At 40.5% G+C, this 24268-nt stretch overlaps 1 protein-coding gene across 1 annotated transcript in view; it reads left to right on the top strand.

Annotated features, from left to right (window-relative positions):
* Positions 1-24268, top strand: part of EXT1 (exostosin glycosyltransferase 1) — a 286181-nt gene that overhangs the window by 246468 nt on the left and 15445 nt on the right. Inside the window, exons 2-7 of the mRNA XM_042924329.1 lie at positions 3830-3923; positions 6146-6253; positions 11177-11296; positions 19624-19756; positions 22229-22347; positions 23243-23338. Of these exons, the coding sequence (XP_042780263.1) occupies positions 3830-3923; positions 6146-6253; positions 11177-11296; positions 19624-19756; positions 22229-22347; positions 23243-23338 (670 nt within the window). The remainder of the gene's footprint in view (positions 1-3829; positions 3924-6145; positions 6254-11176; positions 11297-19623; positions 19757-22228; positions 22348-23242; positions 23339-24268) is intronic.

Below are 24268 nucleotides of genomic sequence, written 5' to 3'. Positions count from 1 at the left end.
CTGCGTGAAAATAAGTTTTCATTTTCTCTGGGCTAAATGCCCAAGAGTGCAATTGTTGGGTCATATGCTAATCCCACTTTTAGTTTTAAAAGAAACTGCCCAACTTTTTTCCAACGTGACTGCACCATTTTACATTCCCGGCAGGAATATGCGAGGGTTCCAATTTCTCCTCAGCCTCATGAGCACCTGTTCTCACCTGTCCTTTTGATGATAGCCATCCTCGTGGGTGATTTGCATTTCTTTAACGGTTAATGATGTTGAGGATCTTTGTGCTTATTGGCATTTTGTATATTTTCTTTGGAACAATATCTAGTCAGTTCGTGGCTTGTTTTAAGATTGGATTATTTGTCTTTTGATTGTTGAATGTCAGCATTCTTTACATATTCTGGATAACAGTCTCTTACCAGATCAATGATTTTCAGATATTTTCTTTTTGCTGTGGGTTGTCTTTTCACTTTCTTGATGGCAACTTGTGGGAGAAGGAGCCCAGCCTTCTTGACTGAACTTGCCTGAGATGGAGCTTCTATGAGGCAGAACTGGGAGGGGTTGGTAATGGAGCAGACCATGGTTCAAATGCCACAGACACTCAGTGTTCTTGCCAAGATTCTGTAGCTTCTCCCGAACAAATGTTTTTCCATTTGTCATTAGACCTTTAGGACAATTTCCAGAAAATTTAAATGAATGAGGTTTTTGGTTTTGGGTTTGTTTTTTTTTTAAATAATGTTTACCAGTTAAATTGTTGTTTTGTTAGGGAGAGTGTCCAGAGTTCCTTAGTGTCTCCCTTTGCAAGGCCAGCCTTCTCGAGTGTACTTTATAATGCAGATTTCCAGGTAATTTTACACCTGGAGTTCTGATCAGTCTCTCCTAATTATCAGATGATTCCTTGATGATTCCTTGATAAGCCTAGTGACTGGAGAAGGGTCTTCTCTGCACAACATCTGCAGGACTAGAACAGGGCCTGGGACATAGTGTTTTTTGAGACAGTGACTAAAAAATTGAATGAGTTCAAGCATCGAGAAGGAGGTAGATGTGGGTGTGTGAGAACACCAAAATGGAGAGATGGGTCCCAGAAAGGCTGAGTGGGAGGGCACCAAACACAAGTGCGGCCCGCCTGGGAAAACTGCCCCCCCTTTCAGGGTATCATTACTCCCTCAGTTAGAACACACTTATCCATTCATAGGTTCCCTCTCACTAGAGCCCAAAAGAGAGGCTGGCTGACGGACTGAGCATGGTTAGAAGTCTGAAAATCATTGTTCTAAGTTTTGTGTGCACATGTTCTGTATATGTCTTTATGTGTTAAACATACATTGTATACACATGAGCAGATATTTATACATATATATGCATATATGTATGTATATATATATATATATATATATATATATATATATATATATATATGCACACATACATTTATACAAGGGTTTTGGAAACCTTTGGAGCAGTGGGATATTCTGAAAGGACATTCTTCTCTTTTTTTTTTTTTTTTTAGGTTTGTTTCTTTATTTTGAGAGAGAGAGTGTGTGTGACCATGAGCAGGGGGAGGGGCAGAGAGAGAGAGAATTCCAAGCAGACTTCACACTCAGTGCAGAGCCCTACACTGTCTCCATCCCATGAACTGTGAGATCATGACTTGAGCTGAAATCAAGAGTCGGATGCTTATCAACTGACGGAGCCACCCATGCACCCCAGAACATTCTTCTTCCTCACCTAAAAATAACATAAAGAATAATGGAGTGTTCAGACAATCTCTAGTCATCTTGCTGATGAGGAAAGTAAGGCCCGGAGTGCTCATGTGTTTTATTCCTAGTGCTCATGTGTTTTATTCCTAATGTCACAGCTACCTAGTGGCAAGGATGTTCATCCCACATCTCCCTTTACCTGCTGTATGAATGAACACAAGCTTCAATCATGTAAGCTTTATCCCCTACATCAGCAAAGACTCCTGTGCCACCACTTAAAAACCAACACCCTAGAATAACTGTCAGGTGAATTTTTTGCTGTAAGTTTTCTGCCTTCTCTCTACCTCTACTCCTTCCCCAAAGTAAATTCTGCAACTGGCAACTTTGAAACTTGTTACAATCCAGAACATTAATAGGGTTCTACATTTTTAGCAGCCTAATGATGAGGGTGTAGGACCTTCTGTGCTAATCCCTCAGGGGTTTCTATTCTGGGCACTTACTAAACTTTGCTGTAGTCTGAAGTATATTTGACCTTTTTATATTAAAACAATTTGAGTTTAAACTTTATAAGTATATGTGTGTGTGCACATATTTCCCTCTTCATCGGTTAAGGGAGAGAGCCAGACATTTTTTAACAGTTGAATTTGAAGATACTTATCAATTACTTCCCGTGTTTGGTGAGCAAAGGAGAAGGCATTACCATCATAATTTAATATTTCTTATTTAGCCAAATTTGAGCCCTCTTAAAAATCTTTTCTCCTTTCAAGTCTATTTTGCAGTTTAATTAATGCAGCAAGGGTTTTTATTTTACTCTCAATGGAGATAATCTTAATCCATTCATGGTGACCTTTTCTTGTGCAAATTAGTTGTACAAGCTTGTTTAAGCAAATGGTCCTTTGCATGATGTCTCTTCTTAATGACGGGTTTATAATTGAAAATTGGCTTACTCCCATATGCCTAGTTTGTATGAGAATATAAAAATAGATGTGGACTTTAAAAATATAAATGTATATATCAGTATCCCAAAACGAGGAGGGAAGAATCCGATGCCTTCAGGCTATGATTAAATTAGACTATTAGAGTCAGAAAATGCTGGTGACATATGCTACTGTCAAAGTCACACCTGTCTGCCGAGCATTGCAAGCTCTTGAAAAATGAGAGTGATTTCATCTTAGCTCTGAGAATCTAGGCTTGCACAGGGCACGAGCCATTTCTGCTTTCCCAAGTTTGCTTAAACTCATAATGAACCTGAAACTGCATGTTTAGGAATGTGTTTGCAGAAGCCACTTTTAAGGGGATATCCCTAAACAAAATGAAATGCCTGTCGCCTTTCCTGCACTTCCCCAGCCTAAAGAGACAGCCGGCGCTCATGTTATATTTTGCCTTTTTTCAAGCGCAAGAACCGTGTTGTACCGTCAAGTGGTATCTGAGTAAAAGAAACAATCCTCTCTTCTGCACCCTGGTTTTCCGCACCCCACGCTATGCTTTTTTTTTCTCCTGTTATTCTTATTTTCACATTTCTTAGGCCAGCTCCTTCTGTCTCTCTTGTGTTTCCCCTGTAAGTTATGTTATCCATTCTTATATATGAGTATTTGTCTGGCGTCGCTGCATATTCTTGGTTAAACGTAGAAACTCCAGCTTGAAGGAGAAAGTAAATGTTCTGTGCTTGTAATGGAGGTTTCCTGGGTAGGTTTTAACAGCATGGTTTTGTGGGGTGGGGAACAAGGACTGTCTTAGTTTTGCTGAATGACATGGCATTAAACAAGAACTACTCGTTGTGATCTTTTGCTTTTAAGCTCATGGGGACAAGACATTTCATCAAGACACAAAAAATCTGATTTTTGGAAACAAACCATGGGCAAGCCAAATTGTTACTGGGAACATCAGACTTGCCTTTCATGTACTGCTTGCAAAACACCCTAACTACTTTGCCCCTCGTGAAAGTTCACATTTGTTGTTCATGCAACACCCCCCACTCCCCAAAGGGAAAGTGAGAACTGCCTGCCCAGCGTGTCTCCTGAGCTGCTCTGGGTAATTCCATGTTAGGTATACACCCACAGATGGTCACTGTCCCCTCCCCTCACCCTGCCACTCCTCACGGGTCTTCGTCTGCTGATTGTTCCTGATTGTTCCTCCTCTCCTTCCAGGTATGATTATCGGGAAATGCTGCACAATGCCACTTTCTGTCTGGTTCCTCGTGGTCGCAGGCTTGGGTCCTTCAGGTTCCTGGAGGCTCTGCAGGTAAGAGACCCTAAGACCTCCCCAGAATAGGGCTGAGGACTGAAGTCAGGGTGGATTTAACCTTAACCTTTCTGCGGGGATCTAAGCAGAATGCATAGTTTGCCTTGAACACCTGGAATCTGTTTCCCCAAGAAAGTCTGTGACATTTTTTATAAGAGATGGGGCGGAAAGAGGATTCACTAATTGTCTTTGGACCTGAGAAGATTAAACGGTTCACCACCAGAGAGGAGGTGTTCTTCAGAGACATGTTTGCCGACAGAAGGTGGATCTGACTGCCCAACAGCAGCCTTGCAGACACTATTCTGCTCCTGGAAGCCGGTCTCAAGAGCCCTGGCTTAAGAAAATGGCTTATTGGGGACACCTGGGTGGCTCAGTTGGTTAAGCATCCGACTTCGGCTCAGGTCATGATCTCACAGTTTGTGAGATCGAGCCCCACATCGGGCTCTCTGCTGTCAGTGCAGAGCCTGCTTCAGATCCTCTGTCTCCCTCTCTCTGCCCCTCCCCCCACTCAAAAGTAAACATTAAAAAGAAAAGAAAAGAAAAAGAAAGAAAATGGCTTATTGGTGGTGCTTCCAAAAAATAAATTGTCTTGGGGCACCTGGGTGGCTCAATCAGTTGAGTGTCCAACTTCGGCTCAGGTTATGATCTCATAGTTCATGGGTTCGAGCCCCATGTCAGGCTCTCTGCTGACAGCTCAGAGCCTGGAGCCTGCTTTGGATTCTGTGTCTCCTTCTCTCTTCTCTCTCTGCCCCTCCCCCACTCATACTCGATCTCTGTCTCTCAAAAATAAATGTTTAAAAAAATTTTTTTTAATTAAAAAAAAAAAAGCAAATTGTCTTTTCTGCTCATCCTCCTCAGTCATCTCTTGGTGCCTCTAAATTCCAAGAGTGATGCACAATGGGTCACGCTATTCACTTGGCCCAGCTATTCTGAGGCTCTGCAGCTCCGGGGCCTGTGTGAAGTTCTGCTCATTAACCTCACTCTGCAGAAATGCCTCACCAGATGAGACACTCGTCCGACATTAACCACCTGAGAGTTGCAACCAGCCCTCCTGGATCTCGAGAAAGCGTGCTCCCAGCTGAGATTCTCCTCCTCCACTCCTTACCTCTTGGCCTCTCTGTTCTTCCCCCTCTATGTTCTGCACCTTGCCAGAGTCTATGCTTTTTGCACAGTACTCCGTAACATACACCATTCTGTCATGTCCTTCAACAGAAGAGCTTCCTTTTCTTTAAGGTCCTTTCCAGTGCGCTCTGTGTTCCGTGAAGCATACGGTCACTAATGTTCTGGTAGCCTCATTCGGATGTGGCACGAAGCAAATTGTTCTCTGCTTTGGAACCAGACCCGTGTCCTTAGCCTGGCGTTTCTTGGCTGTCAGATCACTGTGCAGACAGTACATTGTTAACGACAGTGGTTTGGATCCCTCCACAGTGACACGGAACAAGGTTCTGGCTCAGATGTTTGCACAGCAAGGGAAAGGTGAACACCCTGTAATAGTTAAGTCCACAAAAAGCTTCATTAGGAATGCCAAGCCCCATTTTGCTCTTTGTTGCACCTGATAGTGGGATAAACCACTTCACAAGCAGACTTGTGGCAGTTACATTGACAAAACTGTTTATATTCAAGGTTGGTTTTATGCTAGGATATTGTTGGTGCACGATTTTGTTACATCAATAAAACTTCTCAAACAAGGCCAGCCGTCTCCATGGAGGTAAGGTCAGCCAAACCATGTACTAGAATAGAAATGGGGTTTTAGCATTTGAGGGCAAGACTTGCAAACATTAAAATCTTGGCTGGATATGTACAGCCTTCACATGACTTGATAACTCATATAAGCTTACTTTTCCTTTTTGGTTTTTTAACTTTCTTTATTTTGAGAGAGAGAGAGAGAGAGCATGAGCAGGTGAGGGGCAGAGAGAGAGCAAGAGAGACAGAGACAGCATCCCTAGCAGGTTCTGCACCCGCAGCACAGAGCCTGACATGGGGCTCAAACTCACAGACTGTGAGATCATGACCTGAGCCAAAATCAAGAGTCAGAAGTTTAACCAGCTAAGCCACCCAGGCACCCCCGTAAGTTTACTTTTCTTCTGGACTAAGCAGTCCAGGATCCATGCAATGATCCAAGCAAGAAATGCCAGTAATTGAATTTGCACTGATGTCACCTCTGATTGGAATGTCCCCCTGCTGCTTCCTTCACACTCATGAATGCCCCCTTCCTCACCCAGGCTGCCTGTGTCCCTGTGATGCTCAGCAATGGATGGGAGTTGCCATTCTCTGAAGTGATTAATTGGAACCAAGCTGCCGTCATAGGCGATGAGAGATTGTTATTACAGGTAAGGAAGGGGCTCCAGCCTTCAGCAGATGAGTGTATTATTGCTGCCGCCGTCCAAACTTTCAAAGAAGATGAATCCAAAAGGTCAGCTCTATAAAAGAAATTTTATCAGGAGAAAATTGCCTGTGTCGTGGCGAATATGAAGTCATTTAATATGGCATTGTTCACTTTCCAACACAAAATCCGCCCAGGTCTAGGGAATATATTTGGAAAAGGAGAAGTGGCAGGTGAAGGGCATGAACTTGAAAGGAAGAAGGGGTGTACATCCATCCTCTTCCCTATCCAGGAGTTTTAGAAATGATACAAGAGAGCTTTTGTACCATCCTGCCACTCCATATTCCTTTCCCTTGTTTCTGTAATTGCCTTCAGATTAATTTTCAGAAAGAGGGAGGTCTCTAGGGTTGATTCGTATAATTAGTGTTATCATTGCTCAAATGATCTGGTCTGGGAGCCTGAGCAGTGTTAATCTTTAACATGTATATTTAAAAGAGCGGCCTCTGATAAAATTGGTTTTTTAAATGTATTTTTTTGCCATTTGGATCTCTATTTTATTATTTTATTTTATTTTATTTTATTTTATTTTACTTTATTTTATTTTATTTTACTGTAGCAAGAACACTTAAGATGAGATTTATCCTCTTATTTTTAAATGCACGATACATTATTGCTGACTGTGGGGAAATGTACTACATATTTCTTGAGCTTATTCATCTCGCTTAACTGAAACTTTATGCCCACTGATTAGTAACTCCCCATTTCTTCCTCACCCCCAACCCTGGCAACTAGCATTCTGCTCTTTAGTTCTATGAATTTGGCTGTTTTAGAGACTTCAGGTAAGTAGAATCATACAGCATTTGTCTTTTCTGTGACTGGTTTACGTCCCTTGGCCTAATATCCTCCAGGTTCATCCATGTTCTCCTGTATTGCAGAAATCAGACTTAATATTATTAAAATGGCCATCTTACCTAAATTGATCTACAGATTCAATGCAGTCCCTATCAAAATCCCAATGGCATTTTTTACAGAAGTAGAAAACTAATTTTAAAATTCATATGGAACCACAAAAGACCTCAAATAACCAAATCAGTCTTGAGAAAGGACAAAGCTGGAAGCATCATAATTCCTGATTTCAGAATACATTACAAAGCTACAGTGATCAAAATGATACTGTACTGGCATATAGAGAGAGATACAGACCGAATGCACAAAATAGAATGCCTAGAAATAAATCCACTCATATATGGTCAACCAGTCTTCTACAAGGATACCTAATAAAAGTTTGAACTTCTCAGGAGCTGCCTGGGGAGAGGAATATGATACAGAGAAATCCAAGGGCAGTAATTGTCAGTCACTGAGGATTTCTAAAGCCCTTTCATGTAATAATATTGTAGGTTCCACATAATTTGTCATACTCCTTTCTCTAAAATTATAGAATATTTTAATGTTTTCCTTTGATGGCAGTATATACTCTATCTTAAACTACCACAATATGGTAGAATGTTTTTTTTAATGTCCTAGCTTTAAAAAAAAATTATTGGGAAAATTGAGTTTCTGGGGCGCCTGGGTGGCTCAGTCAGTTAAGCGTCTGACTCTTGATTTCTGCTCAGGTCATGATCTCATGGTTTGTGGGTTCGAGCCCCACATCAGGGATGTGCTTGGGATTCTGTCTCCCTCTCTCTCTGCCCCTCCCCCTCTTGCTCTCTATTTCTCTCTCAAAATAAAGAAACATTAAAAAACAAAAAAAGAAAATTGAGTTTCTAACTCTCTTGTTGCTTCTGCTTGTGCTGCTGGCCAGTCTGCTAGCTGGCTGGTGAAGTAACACAGTAGTCTTCCTAAAGCAACGGGTGATGTACCTGTAATCAAGAGCGCTATGGATTAGGCAAGCCAAGCTGAACACAGCTCCCAAAACATGGCTTCTCTCTGGTACTCAGGTAGATCACTCTATGGCCCTTGGGACCTCCAACACAAAAGAAGAATATGTCACCTAGCGAAATCCTCCCCAGGCAGAATGGCATATGCTGAAAACACTGACTCATGAAAGGCCAGACAAAACTGATCTGTGTGGGTCCTTTCCACATTGCCTCTTTCCTCCTTTTTATGATTTTTTTTTAAAATAATACATGATCATTACAGGAAGTTTGGGAACTAAAAAGAATAAAAAACATCAGCCCTAATATCTCCCGTTGTTTACCAATGCTCCTGTGAATTTGATGTGAATAACTTGGGAGTTTGTCTTGGACAGGAGGGCATTCTGGGATACTTGAATGCGGTTGTCCAGCTTCTAATGTTTCACCAAAGATGATATGTATTTCACCTTCCGCAGCAGTTTTTTGCTTGACTCTGAAGATTTTGTTTTCGATCCTGCACCCACCCAAACTTGCTCTCGTTTTCCCATCTCGTACGCAGTCTGTCTTTGCACAGCTGCCTCCATATTGAACAGCGACTGCACTGTCGTTGACAATGGTTGTAAAGGTCTGGCACCGAGCCCAAATGTCTGCTCTGGGAAATGTTGTTGTTATGTTACGATTTTTCGTTTCTTGTTTTAGAACAGCTCGGATGTTTTTATTTCAATATATTCTTGTCATTATGTCACCAGGAGAGCTGAATGTTGCTTTCCTATATCTATTTTGGTAGATTCCATTAGTTTTGTTGCCATACATGACCTTTTATTAAGACTTCAATGAGTTCTGCCACACTGAACAATCCGGCCAAATTGGAATTAATTTATCACTCTCGCATATACCTGTCTCTCAGGACAAGCAGATTAATATCCAATAGCCAAATGCCATTAAAACTTGGAACTCTTGTCTTTTCAGTCACTTGGAATTCTCTTCCAGAGCACTTTGCAAAGGGCTGTCACTTATATTATACGTACAAACAGGTAGCATGTATTTTATTTGATGTCCCAACATCAAGTTGTGGCTTCTATAAAAGAGGGGAATGTACTGGTAGGTTAATATATGATATTCCCTCTCTTCTTTCATAACTTCAGCCCACTTAGTTTTCTGGAGACTACACAGTGGCAGTAGCTTTTGGCATTTTCTAATGGACTGGTTTCCTGTGATCATGACAAAACAGTGAAGTCTACCTATAGGACTCTTAGAAAATACCATTGGCATTTAGAAGAGAACCTGATCATGAAATTGGTCATGGTAGCTTTTTCCTAGTCTTTTTTGGCAATCTTGGTAATTTTCTCAGTAAATAAAAATAGTCTTTGACGTTGCAAGGATCCACAATATGGATGATTTTTCTACCTTCTCCAAGGGTATTTTACTTCCATTTGACCTTGAGCTCTGATTCTGGGCTAATGTTTGCCTGCCATTGCTTTTCCTTTACCTGTTGCCTCCATGCTTCTTCAGTGGTGGGCATCCAGATACACACTTTGGGGCACAGATTTGGTATCTGCTTTAGGATATTGCCAAAGCAAGTGAGCTTGTCCTTGTGTTCTTATTGTGAGGCGGTTTCATTGCTCCTTCGAAGAATAGTCTTAAGACAAAAAATGTGCTACCACCTCCTTCTCCCCTAGTGGAAATTCAGATACGGGCTTGGTCACAATGCCGTGAGTAACTTTCTTATTAAAGCAGCTAACAGAGCATCCCTACTTCAGCCCAGGCCCCCACATCTGTCTGATTAGTTACACATTAGCAAAGCAAGCATGCAGAAAGAGGTGAGCACAAGAGAGCAGTTGCTAATCACAAGGACTCTCCTCTAAGAGTATAGACTCCATAAATGAAATAGACCTTGAACTATAGGTGAAGCTAGGGAGCAAGCCCAGCAAACTCACCAAAAACCCAGGAAGTACATGTCAGACAGAGCTCCAGATCCAAGCAAGTTCACATGCAGACATTAGGCAGCAATTGATCCAACTTTGACCCTTATGTAAATAATAATAATAATAATAATAATAATAATAATAATAATAATAATAGTGGTAGTAATAATTTGCTATGTTAATTAAGCTTCCTATGTTCTAGGCACTGTGTGAAGCACTTAGATAATCTCCATTACAACCTTGTTATGTTCGTACAGTATCCCCATGTTATAAATGAGGAAATAGAATCTTTGAGAGATCAAGTAACTTGTCCAAGAAAACACAGCTGGTAAATGTTAGAGCCAAGAATCCCACTTTGGTCTAACTTCTGGTGTCCCTGTGCTTAATCATTAAGCTATATTGCTGGTAAAAAATAATGATATCCCTATGGTGGCTTCAGATGGCCATGTTCAGTTTAACTCTTATTTCTTGAATAAAAATCACTCTTCTAGCCTTAAAATGTGTACCATGATGGACAGGACATAGATCTCTCCTTTAAAATCATGTAGCCTGGTAGAGAACAGTGATGGCTGAACATGGATGATGTTTGGCAGATCATTGGGGTAAGTGCTAGAGGCAGGAAGAGAGGTCGGGGAGCAGAAGAGCTCTCAGGGTGAGGTAGCAGGTGTGTGCATATAGAAATGACTGTCCAGCTGCAGATTAAATGGAGAGACTCAGAGATATTCCCTTAAAAGCCCTTTTGTAGATCATTTGTAGTCCCTGGCATGGCATGTCGTGGAAGTGTTTGGAGGATGATATCTTTCAGCCTTTCCCCAAAGCTGATAGCTTCTTTCTCTATAGAATGTGGTTGTGTGCAGGACTGAGGATTTGTGGAACCCTGAGCAACTGATAAGCTGCTACCAAATCTTAGAGGTAACTTTAACTTCCATGCATTAAAGGTGGTCAAAGCTGATCCCCAGTAAGTATTGTTTGTCTGTACCTGACACCTTCTTAAGGGCATTTCAGTTTAAGGATTGGTGATTTTTGGGAGATCTGTACGCTAGAACCTGAGTGCTATGAAGTATAAAAGCCTAACCCAGGTGGGTTATTTTGATCAAATGGTATCTCATTGTTTTACAGTTCTAGTTATTATGTGTTCACCTTGTGTTACAGATTCCTTCTACAATCAGGTCTATTCATCAGGATAAAATCCTAGCACTTAGACAGCAGACACAATTCTTGTGGGAGGCTTATTTTTCTTCAGTTGAGAAGATTGTATTAACTACACTAGAGGTAAGTGAGACCACTTAGTTCTTTGTCTTGAATAATGGTCCTTTATACACTTCTGTTGGCTTTCTTGTCTGTTATTGGTGAGGTGTAATTGAGTCAAATGCGACAAAACTGAATTTTATGTACTTGGATATGTCAGTTAACCCTCTTTTACCTGCCCTGCCAAGCCCAAGCAAATCCCTCCATTCCTAACAAAGCTCCATAGGAGAAAACTGACATGAGGAGAAATTCCCCTCCTTGACACAGAGATTGGCTCAGTCTTACATCATTTCAGCAGTATGTGGTTAATGACTACCCTCCTGTCCTTCACACTCAGTGACATCCTTTGAAGACATATTTCTGGACCCCATTTAGAAAACCAATAAGGACCAAGTAGGGGAATATGTTCTACCATTCTAAAAATATAAGCAGTTTACTGGGCACCAATGGCATTGGGGTACAACAAAAGTAATTCTCAACCCCACCTGCGCAACCCAACCAGCATCAGTGTTGTCTAGAAGAAACCAGCATCAGGATGTGTCGAGAAGAAAATCAGGACTGCACCTCTCTGGTGCAGAAAGTGTTAAACTTTATGAATGCAGAAAATCTTCTAGGCATATGGGTGCCCCTTGTAAGTTGCTTTTTATTAAGGCAGGAGGGAAGAAGGAGAGGGAAGCATGGAGATGATTAAAACCTTTGGAAGTAGAACAGATAGTGATGGCCCGAGGCTACACCACACTAGCACAAAAAGCTAAGAAAAGATTTAGGAAACTGCACACTCATGAATTACAGGCTTGCAGGAAGGAGAGCAGAGGTCCTCTCGTGAGGCACAGCATTGAGGTGATTCTGAGGTGTTCGCATAATGCAACGGGGGCATTTATGGCCTCACTTTGGAGTATTTACTTTGGAAAAGTGTTTACTGCTCCAGAAGCTAATGGGATTTGTAGCATACACTGAGAAGTCTCAGTAGTACCAAGGAAAATTGAAAATCACCCTGTCTTGTCCACAACACTGTTCTCCTGCCATCCTGGGTATCACAGCCTGTGCTGGTCATGCCATGAGCACAGTGGGGTGTTTACTTGCCCCGAGCCTAGCCTGGGCCCCTGCTCTGGTCAGAGTCTTCTCATGAATGGTCCACATTTTTTTTTCATCCTGGACCTAGGTGAAAGGGGCTATTTAGGACCCAGGCCCAGTCCATGAAAGGGACAAGGTCAGAATGGCTTCCAAGGGCTTCCTTATTGCAAGCAAAGCTCTTACTCCTTAACATTGATTTCATTTTCTCTTCTGTTCATAGCAGCAGATTTGAATATATAATAGATCTTACTTTTCTATCCTATCTTCCATCCAAGACCCTTCCTGGGCCCTTCTTAAGGAAAGTTGAATGTCAATTCTTTTTCTTTGTGGAATGAGTGCTTTTTATTTAAACAAGTACATGTATAATGGAAAATACTTAAAGCATACAAATAAAATCATCTCCCCATACAAAATCACTATTTATGTATAGGTATGCACAAACACATATATATTGGCTTTTTCTATGTGAATTTATACATATGTTGCATTTTTTAATTTAAAGAATAGTCTTTCAGGGGTGTCTGGCTATCTGGGTTGGTAGAGCTTGCAACTCTTTTTTTTTTTTCAAAGGTAAATTTATTTATTTTTGAGAGAGAGAGAGAGAGAGAGAGAGAGAGAGAGAGAACAACCAGAGGAGGGGCAGAGAGAGACAGGAAGAGAGAGAGTCCCAAGCAGGCTGGCTCCACACCGTCAGTGCAGAACCTGACATGGGGCTTGAACTCACGAACCATGAGATCATGACCTGAGCTGAAGTGAAGAGCTGGACACTTAACTGACTAAGCTACCCAGGCTCCTGAGCACGTGACTCTTAATCTCAGGGTTGTTCAATGTGAGTTCAAGCCTCACACTGAGCATGGAGCCTACATGGAGCCCATATGTACCTTGGATTGCAGGTAACTTGTTCTGTGAGTGTTCCGCAAGACGTGCAAACATTTCTACTAAACTTTAACGTGATGAATGGGTGATGTCTTGCAATATTAGTACGTGATGCCAAATGTCACATCATCACAGCTGAGCCAATGGTTCTTGAAATTCACTTTGATGTACAAGTGTTTTGGATTACAAGCATATTTCCAGAATGAATTATGCTCGCAAACCAAGATTTCACAGTGTATATATATATATATCATATATATATATAATATATAATCATATATATAACATATATATATATAATTTATTTAGATTATAATTTATTTAGATGATACATATAATCTAAACTTGTTTATAATCTGTTTTTTCTGCTTTTAATAATATGCTGTTAACATTTTGTCATGTTAGATGTTTCTATAATGATTTTAGTGACCATATAATATTCCATTCATAATATCACTTAATTTCTTTAATTATCCTCAATTTGAAGACATTACAGTGGTTTCTGCTTTTTAAATATTTATATGCATTGTTGCGGCAAATAGTCTCAGCACCAAATTGTTGTGCAGGTTCAAAATGACTTCCTGAGGATTAATCCCTTGAATTCAAAGTCCTGGTTCAAAGAATGTGACAAATGCTAAGATTTCTAATAAGTTGTCAATTTGCCTGCAATAGAATGGAACTAATTTATATTCCCTCCAGCTTATATGAGAGGACCTGTTTTTATTATTTTGGGTAATTTTCACTTTCACCAATATTGGACATTATATCTTTCAAAATGATAAATCATTATTATTTAATTTATATTTCTTAGGCTATTAGTAAGAATGAATATTTTTCATATTTCTTAGGCAACTCACAAAGAAATAGAAATGGCCACAACTTTGTCCCACTTTTTCTCACTAATTTTTTTTTTAATTTTTTTTTAACGTTTATTTATTTTTGAGACAGAGAGAGACAGAGCATGAACGGGGGAGGGTCAGAGAGAGGGAGACACAGAATCTGAAACAGGCTCCAGGCTCTGAGCTGTCAGCACAGAGCCCGACGCGGGGCTCGAACTCACTGACCACGAGATCATGACCTGAGCTGAAGTCGGCCGCTCAACCGACTGAGCCACCCAGGCGCCCCATCTCACTAATTTTTAAGAGCTTATTCTACTAAAAATATTAACCCTCTGACTCTCTTGTTGCAAATATTTCCCCCAACTTGTAGTATCCCTTTCTATTATGAGGCAATCTTTTCATCTGTGGCGTTTTCATTTGCTACTACTGTTTAGAAAAGATCTTTTGACCGGTAATTTAATTTCTACACACACTCCCTTATATTTTTCTAGTACTTTCATGGTTAACTTTTTACATTTAGCTTATTAAATTTTACATTTAATCCTATTTACTTTTATATATATGATCATATATAGGATCCATGTTGAAAAATCTTTATTCTTTTTTGACAGATTATTGTGTAGTTTGTCCCAACATATTGTTTTCTTTCCTCAATATTGTCACATGCCACATTTATGCATCTTTGAGTCTGTTTCTGGCCTTTTGTGGGTTTTTTTTTTTAATGTTTATTTATTTTGGGAGAGAGAGAGAACAGGAGAGGCAGAAGGAGAGAGAATCTCAAGCAGATAATCCACATAATCAACACAGAGCCCGACATGAGGCTTAATCCCATGAACCATGAGATGATCATGTGAGCCGAAACCAAGAGTCAGATGCTTAACTAACTGAGCCACCCAGGCGCCCTGTTTCTGGCCTGTTGATTTTGCTCTATTAGTTGTCCACTCTAAAATACCGAGGCCACTTGTTTTCATTTTTCCTGCTCTGTATGTCATCCTTAGGCGGACCTCTGTTTGTTTACCTAACCTACTATTATTGACTGTTAATGTTGTTTCTAGTTATTTATTTTGTATAGATCTAGATCTAGATATCTTTATCCAAGCAATGAGTTTCTACATGTATCTTAGGCTACAACTCTATTTCTTTAGGCTAGAGTCCTTAACGTGGGATTTGTTGCTGAGCCAGAGTCTAGGTTCATGATAAGCATTGCCAAATTACCCTTCCAGAAGGATGCATCAGTCTGGACTCTCATAAGCCATCTGAGGGGACACCTTCTCTAGCTATGCTCTTGTGAGCCTTAAGGATCATAATTAAAACACACACAAACACAACTTTGCAGATTTGCCAGATGAAAGATGGTATCTCATTAATTACACTTCTTTTGAGTATTCTGCATAGAGCCAGTCTCTTGCCTATTCAGTTAGCAGTGTGCAGTTATCCTGAGAGAACAGTTGGATGTGTTATATTCATCAGAGTAGAATCTTAAGTCAAGCTGTTGTCATCTCTGCTGGAAAGGCCTTCTTCCCCTTGGATTTAAGCCATGCAGTTCTTTAGCGACACAGTTGTTTTGAAAACACTATGAACCATATACTTCATTCAAATTTATAGCAACTGTCAAATCTCCGTATATAGTTCCAAGATTGGATTGTAACAGTTTGACCTCTCAGCCGAATTGCATGAAAGATACCATCCAATTTCCCTTTTTAATTCAGAATCAGATTACCCCAGAATTCAATGTAACTAGAAAAGCAGAGAAAATAGCAGGAAATGCCATCCTCATACACAAATAAAGCCAACATGTTTATGAGAACAACCTAAGTATCACATATCAAAAATGTCTCCTCGGCTTAGAACTTAGATGATATAAGTCAGTCTGTACTAGAGCTACTAAGTTATGAGGATAATTCAAAATTACCCTTAGACAACATAGATTTGAGGATCCTTTGTTTTCAGGATGTTCTACACTCAGACTCTAAAACTTTGGGTCTTCCTTGCTTGCTATACATGAGGCCATAGAAGGGGATTACTCGGTCTTTGAAGATTATGAGCCTTAGTGTTGTAGGTAATGCTTAGACACAATTGAAAACAGGACGCCTTCTCTCCAATGCCAGGGTCAAGTTGTTAGTGCATTCCGCTGCACTGCACTCTGTCATGCTTGGGAGTTGGCTAGCATTTCCAGTCTGATAGAAACTTCCTCATTCTGCATCTTGGAATTAAGGAGCTATTTAATAGAGCTGGGCTCTTTGGAGCTCAGTTTTTGTGTGTGTATGCAAGTTGAGAAGTGATGATGGGACAATGATCAAATATTGCAAAGACAGTGCTCCTTCATGGATTCCATTATTTGTCAGAATATTGCACAGCAGTGACCTGGCACTAATGATTAAACCATACGAGCTCAGGCAGAATCAAGGTGAGTGAAAGAAAAGTGCACTAGATCGTAATAATATATGAATAGAGCTAATGGCAGTTTGGAAAGCACATTTTTAATGGAGTTTTATGAATTTTTTGTCTTCAGTTACCTAACAATGCACATTCAAACCATGGTATTGCTGATGCTGTTGTACAGTGAAATATTAAAATCAATGAAATAATGGAAATAGAATGCTTTGGCTCAGAGTAAGGTGGCATATGGTGGCACTGTGTGTGAGAGGCAATATTGCATTGGTCAAAAGACCAAGTCAGGGCCACACAGAATGACTGTAACCTGTAACCAGTAGTCCATTATTTAGAAGACAGATGGCACATAAAAAAAGAAAAATAAGGAGCCCGCCATTCTTCCCTTTGAATTCCGATTAATGAGAAATATTATCCTTATCGAGGGTACCATTTGGGTCTATAATGAAGAACTTTTGTATTATGAGTGTATATGTATCTATGTGTATGTTTGTGTTGATTTTCTTTATAGCCAAAGAAATGTCCAACTTCTAAATGTCGTGTTTTCTTCCACAATGATAAAGATTGAGCTCTAGACCCCTGCAAGGACCCCGGGAGCTGTCCAGTGTAGCAATAGGGAGAATTGGCCATTAGGAGAGGGACAGAATGACTTTTCTGTTTGGTGAGATGAGATCCATACTTGTTCAGACTTTTGAGAAGGCAAGTTGATACAAACCTTTTAGAAAACATTTGTCAGTACATATGAACTGTTTTAACAGTGTTTATACCCTTTGACAAATTCTCTGAAAAAGAATCAATTTTAGGGGCACCTGAGTGGCTCAGTTGGTTAAGAGTCCAACTCTTGATTTTGGCTTAGGTCATGATCTCACGGCCTGTGGGTTTGAGCCCCACATTGGGCTCTGCTCAGAGCCTGCTTGGGATTCTCTGTCCTCTCCTCTCTCTGCCTCTCTCTCTCTCAAAAATAAACATTTTAAAAATGAATCAGTTCTAGATGTGGAAATTTTTAACTCATAAATATATTCATTGCTCTGCATGGAAAAAATTACACTATTATTGGTCCTTTAGGATACATAGCCCATGAATACTATTAACAATATGGAAAGACACCTATAATATCTAATATCTGTGATATTAAAACTATGTACAAATGGAAAAATCTATGCCTAGAAAATGGATTCAGGAATGAGACTTTTTTTAAGGCAAAAAAAGTCAAGTCTTAAGTATAAAAACGTGGGCAGCTCTTCCTAACAAATTCTGAGGGGTTGTTAGAATTTACATGATATTTTATTTTACTACAAATGAGAAAAGTGAGACATAAAGATGGCAAGTTGCTTGACCCAGGTTAAATTAAACATTTCCTGTTGCTCTTCTAACTTTACCGATATCTTCCTATCAAGATTCATTTGAAGAGAGTATAACATGCCTACTGGTATCTCAGAAGATTGCTATAACTTGTTGTATCCTTGAATTTGAAATGATAACAATATTGTGCTACTGAACCAGAAGGAGTATGACAATGAGAAGCATACTGCCCCGAGACTCGAAGTGAATGGTGAACCACTTTGTGGCATCCTGAGCTCCATGTCATTCGTATATATGTCGGATTTATGATGCTGTCTACTTTCAATTTATTCTGTGTCTTGATGTCCAAATTCATTTAAGTGACCACATAAATTTGGAAAGCAAAAAAAGAGGATCTAAATGAAAAACTAAAAGGGAAAATAGACAGTAGATTTGGAAGGTATAAATAATATTATAAAACTTGAATAAATGGTATAGAAAGTGAAATCGTTAGCCACATAAAAACCCTTAACAACCATAAGAAGTTTCTCATAATTAATGCCTACACAACAGCATTTTTAACACACCCCTGTTGTACCACAGAGTGTAAACATTCATATTTTAGCTAGCTTCTTAAACTCTCCACCAAATTAGAAACCATTACCTAGCCATATAAAATTAGCAGTTTTGATCTGGGAGTAAGAGAAAATACAGAAATCACTAAACTAAGATATTTGAGTTCTTTCAAATTACCTCCTTGCTTCCTTTCTTCTCTCTCATTAAGAAATATAAACATGATAAGGTTTGCAAAAATAAATGTAGCTTGCTTTATTACTTATCTATCACTATGTGGGATGAGACAAATGTGTTAATAACCTTAACAAATAATAAAGCTCCAGTTAAAATGGTCTTTACTTAAAATCACGTTGCATTAAATGGGAACCTGGAAAATAATGATTTAGGTCTTAAATCTCTTGAGAGGCATGGTAGGCTTTTTCTTTTTTTTTTTTTTAAGTGCAAAAAAAAAATTGCTACAAACATGAGATCCTGTATCAAGTTAATTATTTGCCAAATCATATCTTGATGAGTGGATGGTATAATTACAAGAGTTTGAAAGTCACAGAGAGAAATCTGTAAAGTGGACTAATCATGTTCATCTGACAAATGATTCAGGATGGGAGAATGTTTGACTCTAAATGTAGAATTTAATGATCTGCAAGGTCCCAAAGTCCAAAGAAACTAATGAACTAGCATGGCTATTAGTCTTTATATGCCATGGTTCTTGTCCTATTATGTGGGATGTTTGGAGCAATTGTTAACTCACTGCTTTTTGAGGTGAAATGTAAAAAACGTCAGCTAACCAGTACCCCAAAGTCCTACAGTTGACTTTGGAAGGAAAATGAAATATGACAGGTAAATCTGCCTCCTAAATTAAAGGAACAGATCAAACTTCAACAGCTTCTAGAATGTGCCATGCCTTCTGTACCCTCCCCACCCTGTCTCCACATGGATATGTGTGTGGACCGAGAATAGATCATCCTGGCAAGGATCTAGAACCACAGCTGGAGGCTCGACCATCAAGGGAACTGTTCCATGCACTCTGCTTTCAAATGAGAATGGACTTACTATTATAGAAAGACAAGGTAGAATTTATGGTTAAACTGAAGTTTAATTAGGAAATTTGATTAGCCATAATTCATCTCTTTCTCTCTCACACTCTCTTCCATTGCTCTGTCAGTCTGTTTGTGTCCCAGACGCTTTTATCTGTGAAGAATTTGGGGGTAGTCGCTACTTTGAGGGTCATCATTCCCCAAATTTGGACTGAACACGCTCCTTATCAAATACCATCAGGGTTTCATCCTCACCACACACTGTGTTTTTATTTTCTAGATTATTCAGGACAGAATATTCAAGCACATATCACGTAACAGTTTAATATGGAACAAACATCCTGGAGGACTGTTCGTACTACCACAGTATTCATCTTATCTGGGAGACTTTCCTTACTACTATGCTAATTTAGGTAAGTGAGTTCCTTTCAGGGTGCTACCTTGTGTTTACCCTCCAGCTGTTGTCCAGGTTAAAGTCCCTTGATTTTTCTGTTCTAGAGCAGGGTCTTCCTACCAGCCTGCATGGGACATTGCTTCCTAGGGCCCTGTCATACATGGCGTATCGAGATCAAGAATTATAAATCTAGCAGAACATTGCAAGATGAAAAAACTCCTTTCTTATCTGAGCAGCACTTCACATTTAGTGGAGTCATTCCCTTTTGAGACATGGGCTCCGCAAACGATGGATCATTTTGAACATGACAAAGGGTTTGCTGTAATTTTACGTCTCCTCTTATATGAAATGGAACCAGAAGAGCTCTCCCTAACTCTTTTTTGTTTCTTCGTTTGCGATCTCAACGTATCTCTCTCCTACCGAAGAAAAGTGGAATTAATAAAGGGAATGGAGAAAGATTTAATAATGTATGACAAGAGACAAACCTATTCACCCATTTAACATTTATTGTGCTCCTCTTATATGTTCCATTAATGCAATGCTAGGTGGTAGAAATAAAAAATCAGATGAGACACAATCTCTGCTCTCTGGCAGCTTCTAATCTAATCCCAATGAGGAAAAGGGAATGGGCAGGGTCCTAGACAGAGCTCGGCTATTACTGCCATAGACGTTTACGTTTTTGCAGCCCCACTTGTGCTAGTGTTAACAGCATTTTAGACATTTCCCTTCATTCACAGTTCCAAATTGGAGAAACTCTGGGACAGTAAAGCATCTTTCAAGATATTGTGGGGGAAAGACTCTAGATTTTCCGTCTTGTGCAGATGTTCCCCATAACGATCTCACCCGTGAGTTGTGTGTTTCATTTGAAACTGATAAAAAAGAAACTGAACGAAAGTCCTGTCCCGAAGTATCAACCAGTGACAAAGAACCCTTTAATCCAAACCAAACATGTTATGGGGACTGGTAGTAAAACCAGGGTATGGTCCACACTGGGTAATACATTTAGAATTTGGTAATTTTTAGAATAAGGCCATATTTGATAAAAATCCCTACGTATTTCTTGTAGAGCTAGTGAGATCTTCATGTGGAGCAAGCACATTAGAAGTGTGTACATGATGCTGCTCAAACTAGTACAGGAAGACGTTAAAGCAGTGACTCGCCCTCACCGTGAAAAAGGAACCCCTCCATCATATTTATTCTTCCTTGGCAAAATTTTGATTGTGTATCTAGATAGTGGGGAAGTTAGCTTCTTTCTAACATGCTATTAAAGTACCAATTGGAAGATACAATTTGCTCTACAAAACACCCATTGAATTCTTTAATATGTATAGTCTGATTCTTCCCTTTACTCTACCAACACCAAAGCTGAACTTGAACGTCACTGCACACTCTTGTTTGCGTTTAAGCTACCAAAATGCAAAATTTGTGGGTCTAAACTAGTGAAGTCTTAAAAAGCTTTTAAACCTGTCTCCATTTTCTTAGTGAGTTCTTACGGAAAAACTCACTCGAGGGAGAAGCCATCTCACTTCTTTCGCTTTGGTGGCAGTGCCTGTTTTGCATATTTATGACACCTTTCTACCTAAGGCTTCAGAGCACAACAGTTGGCAGAGGTCTGGGTCACACACTTATTCTCTCAGCTTCTGTCAGCACCGCACAGAAAGAGCTTCTTGGGAGCATAGAAGCTTCCACTCCCAAATGATGGTGATGATGACAGTGATGATGACAGTGATGGAGATGATAGCCATGAACAAATATTGAGCACTTACTATTTGCTGTGTCCGCTGCTACCTGCTCATAAAGCATTCACTCCTTTAATTCAGTTCTGATAATAACCCCACAGGTTTGATGCTCTGACCCTGAGCCCCATTTCATAGCAGGGGAAACACCGAGGAGAAGATCCCACCACCACTGGGGGGTAGCACAGAGATTCAGACCTAGACAGTGAGGCTCTGGATGCTGTTCTTTTAACCTTTACCATTTGCTGGTTATAATTTGCAATAGTAATAATCAGGCAAAAAAAAACCACACAAAAAAAACAATAAAAAACCCTTAACTACTTTATTAAGAATAAGAGCTATTCAAATACCCAAGGAGAGAGAGTACATTTTCTTAAATCCATATTACGATATAAGTGACTAGCATAGACTCTTTCTGGAGTAGAGGGAGGTGAGTGGTGGGGTGTGTGTTAAGACTTTGGGTACCTAAAGAGCAGACGGGTGATCAAAGATGCATCCCCAGGGGAGGAAAATGTTATCAAAGGAAGAACCTGCAGATACACATTGAGCTGTAAATTATCGAGGTCCTGGAGCCTCAGGCAGCAGTTAACTAGCAGCTTTTCACCTTGTTTTTGTTCTGTCAGGACATAAGAGGTGCAGGACAAATATGCTAGGAGGGAACATTAGCTTAGGGTGAGGCAATGGAGCGAGGAGGAATGATTTTCTGAGTGTTGTTTTTCAGTGTTTCATTGGCTCCTCTCCCCTTTCTATTTCAGGTTTAAAGCCCCCCTCCAAATTCACTGCAGTCATCCATGCAGTGACCCCCCTGGTCTCTCAGTCCCAGCCAGTGTTGAAGCTTCTCGTGGCTGCGGCCAAATCCCAGTACTGTGCCCAGGTGAGTGGGGGTGCCAGCAGCACCTGCCTCCTCCAGCTCAGCGGACCCGAGACCCCCCCCCCCACCCCCCGCTTTTACCTGCCCTCCGCTTTGCTCCCTGGGACTCGTCTAACGTCATGCCCTGCTACTCCCCTTTCATTTGTCATGCCTTGTTACTCCCTTTTCATCAACTTAGAGGTTCTTGGAAGTGAAATCTAGCACAGGTAAGGGATGGGTTACAAAGAGATTTTCCGCTGGGGTTACGTTTAAATATATACACCAACACATTCTTTAAAGAATGCGTAAGCACACTATTTTGTTTTTAAATGTCACCGTGGTAAAGTAACATCAGAAATGCCATGGGAGGACCCAGAAAACTAAGTTTCAACAGAAGGAACAGACTTGCTGGTTTCAGGATGCATCTTTCATAGCAACCATGACTTAATTATAAAATTGGGAGCAGAAGATTACATCTTTGACAATAAAATTTTCCAAATCAGTGTCACTCCAATACTCTTAACAGTAGAGTAGCACTGGCTCATAGCCAGAATTCACATGCTCACTATATGTTTTTATTTAATTTGGTCAGTGTTGTTATCTTGCTCATAGTAAGACATCAGAACTTAGGAAACCACTATATTAAGATTCAGCAACCCTGAAGTTTACTTCTTTTCTCCCCAGCTTTCCCCTACCTCCTTGTTGTGTTAGGTTACTCTTTCTGCCCTGTCTCTCTAGTTGTTGAGTCACCAGGTTCTGAAGATTGTGTGGGAGGGGACCCTCTTTAAAATTCAGGGTTGATGTCTGCCTCCTGCTAAGGCTTCCGTCTCTTCTCCCTCTGTCTTGAGAAGGAGCTGGGTTGGAGGCCTATATAAAGCCAGCCTTCCCGAGCCATCTAACGATCCCCTGTCCCTTTCAGATCATAGTTCTATGGAATTGTGACAAGCCTCTACCAGCCAAACACCGCTGGCCTGCCACGGCTGTGCCTGTCATCGTCATTGAAGGAGAAAGCAAGGTAGGACAGGAAGGTGGCCCTGAGTGTGGAACCACCATGGAGCCTTTGTTTCTCTGTGGGGTGCTTTGGGCATTGGCTCTAGATTACTTCTTCCTGCCCAGGGGAGCTTCTGGCCCTGGACTCTTTTCTCTAAAATTGTCCCTGGGGCCCCTGGGTGGTTCCGATTCGTGAATTGGAGCCCCACATTGGGGACTCTCTGCTATCACTGCAGAGCCCACTTCAGATCCTCTGTCTCCCTCTCTCTGTAGCCCCTCCCCTGCTTGAGCGCTCTCTCTCTCTCTCAAAAATATAAATAAATGAATGAATAAGTAAATAAATAAATACATACATACATACATAAATGAAATTGTCCCTGTCGCTGAATATCCTCCGCTTTGATTGGGTCCTAATACTAACTCTTTAGGAGCTTTGTGACCCTGAATGTATTTTCCTTCTCTGAGCCTCAGTTTCCTCATCTATAAAACAGAAGTAATAACACATACTCGTAGGGTAGCTATTAGGATTAAATGCATTCAGGACCTGGCAACGGTGATCTTTCTATAAAAGATGAGTATCCAGATGAGGCTGCCAATGCTGGTGATGCATGAGGTTTGCTTGGCTGGTTAGCCTGGATTACTTGTGTCTTTCAGAATAGTTGCTGGTCCTCACATTTGTCCCCCAAAGGACATTTGCATTTTAATTTCCTTTGCGTGTCTCCACCAGAGACCCACAGGTGCCACCTAGCTGGCCCCTTGCTTCCATTCTGCAATTCATTTTGCCTAGAGCGGGATGAACTTCTTAATCATCTCGCAGCCTCAAGGGATTCTGTTTGCTAGTGCTTTACATTAACATTTGAGGCCATGTGTAATCTGTTCTTGGCCAGCCTTACCAGTCTTCTGTCTCATTGCTTTCCCCCACAGACCTTGTCCTCTCACCAAATTTGATCATCCA

Source organism: Panthera leo, chromosome F2 (genome assembly GCF_018350215.1).
Source record: "Panthera leo isolate Ple1 chromosome F2, P.leo_Ple1_pat1.1, whole genome shotgun sequence".
In the NCBI taxonomy this organism is placed as follows: Eukaryota; Metazoa; Chordata; class Mammalia; order Carnivora; family Felidae; genus Panthera; species Panthera leo.
The sequence above is the reverse complement of the archived record's forward strand: the minus strand, read 5'-3'. Positions and strand labels throughout refer to the sequence as shown.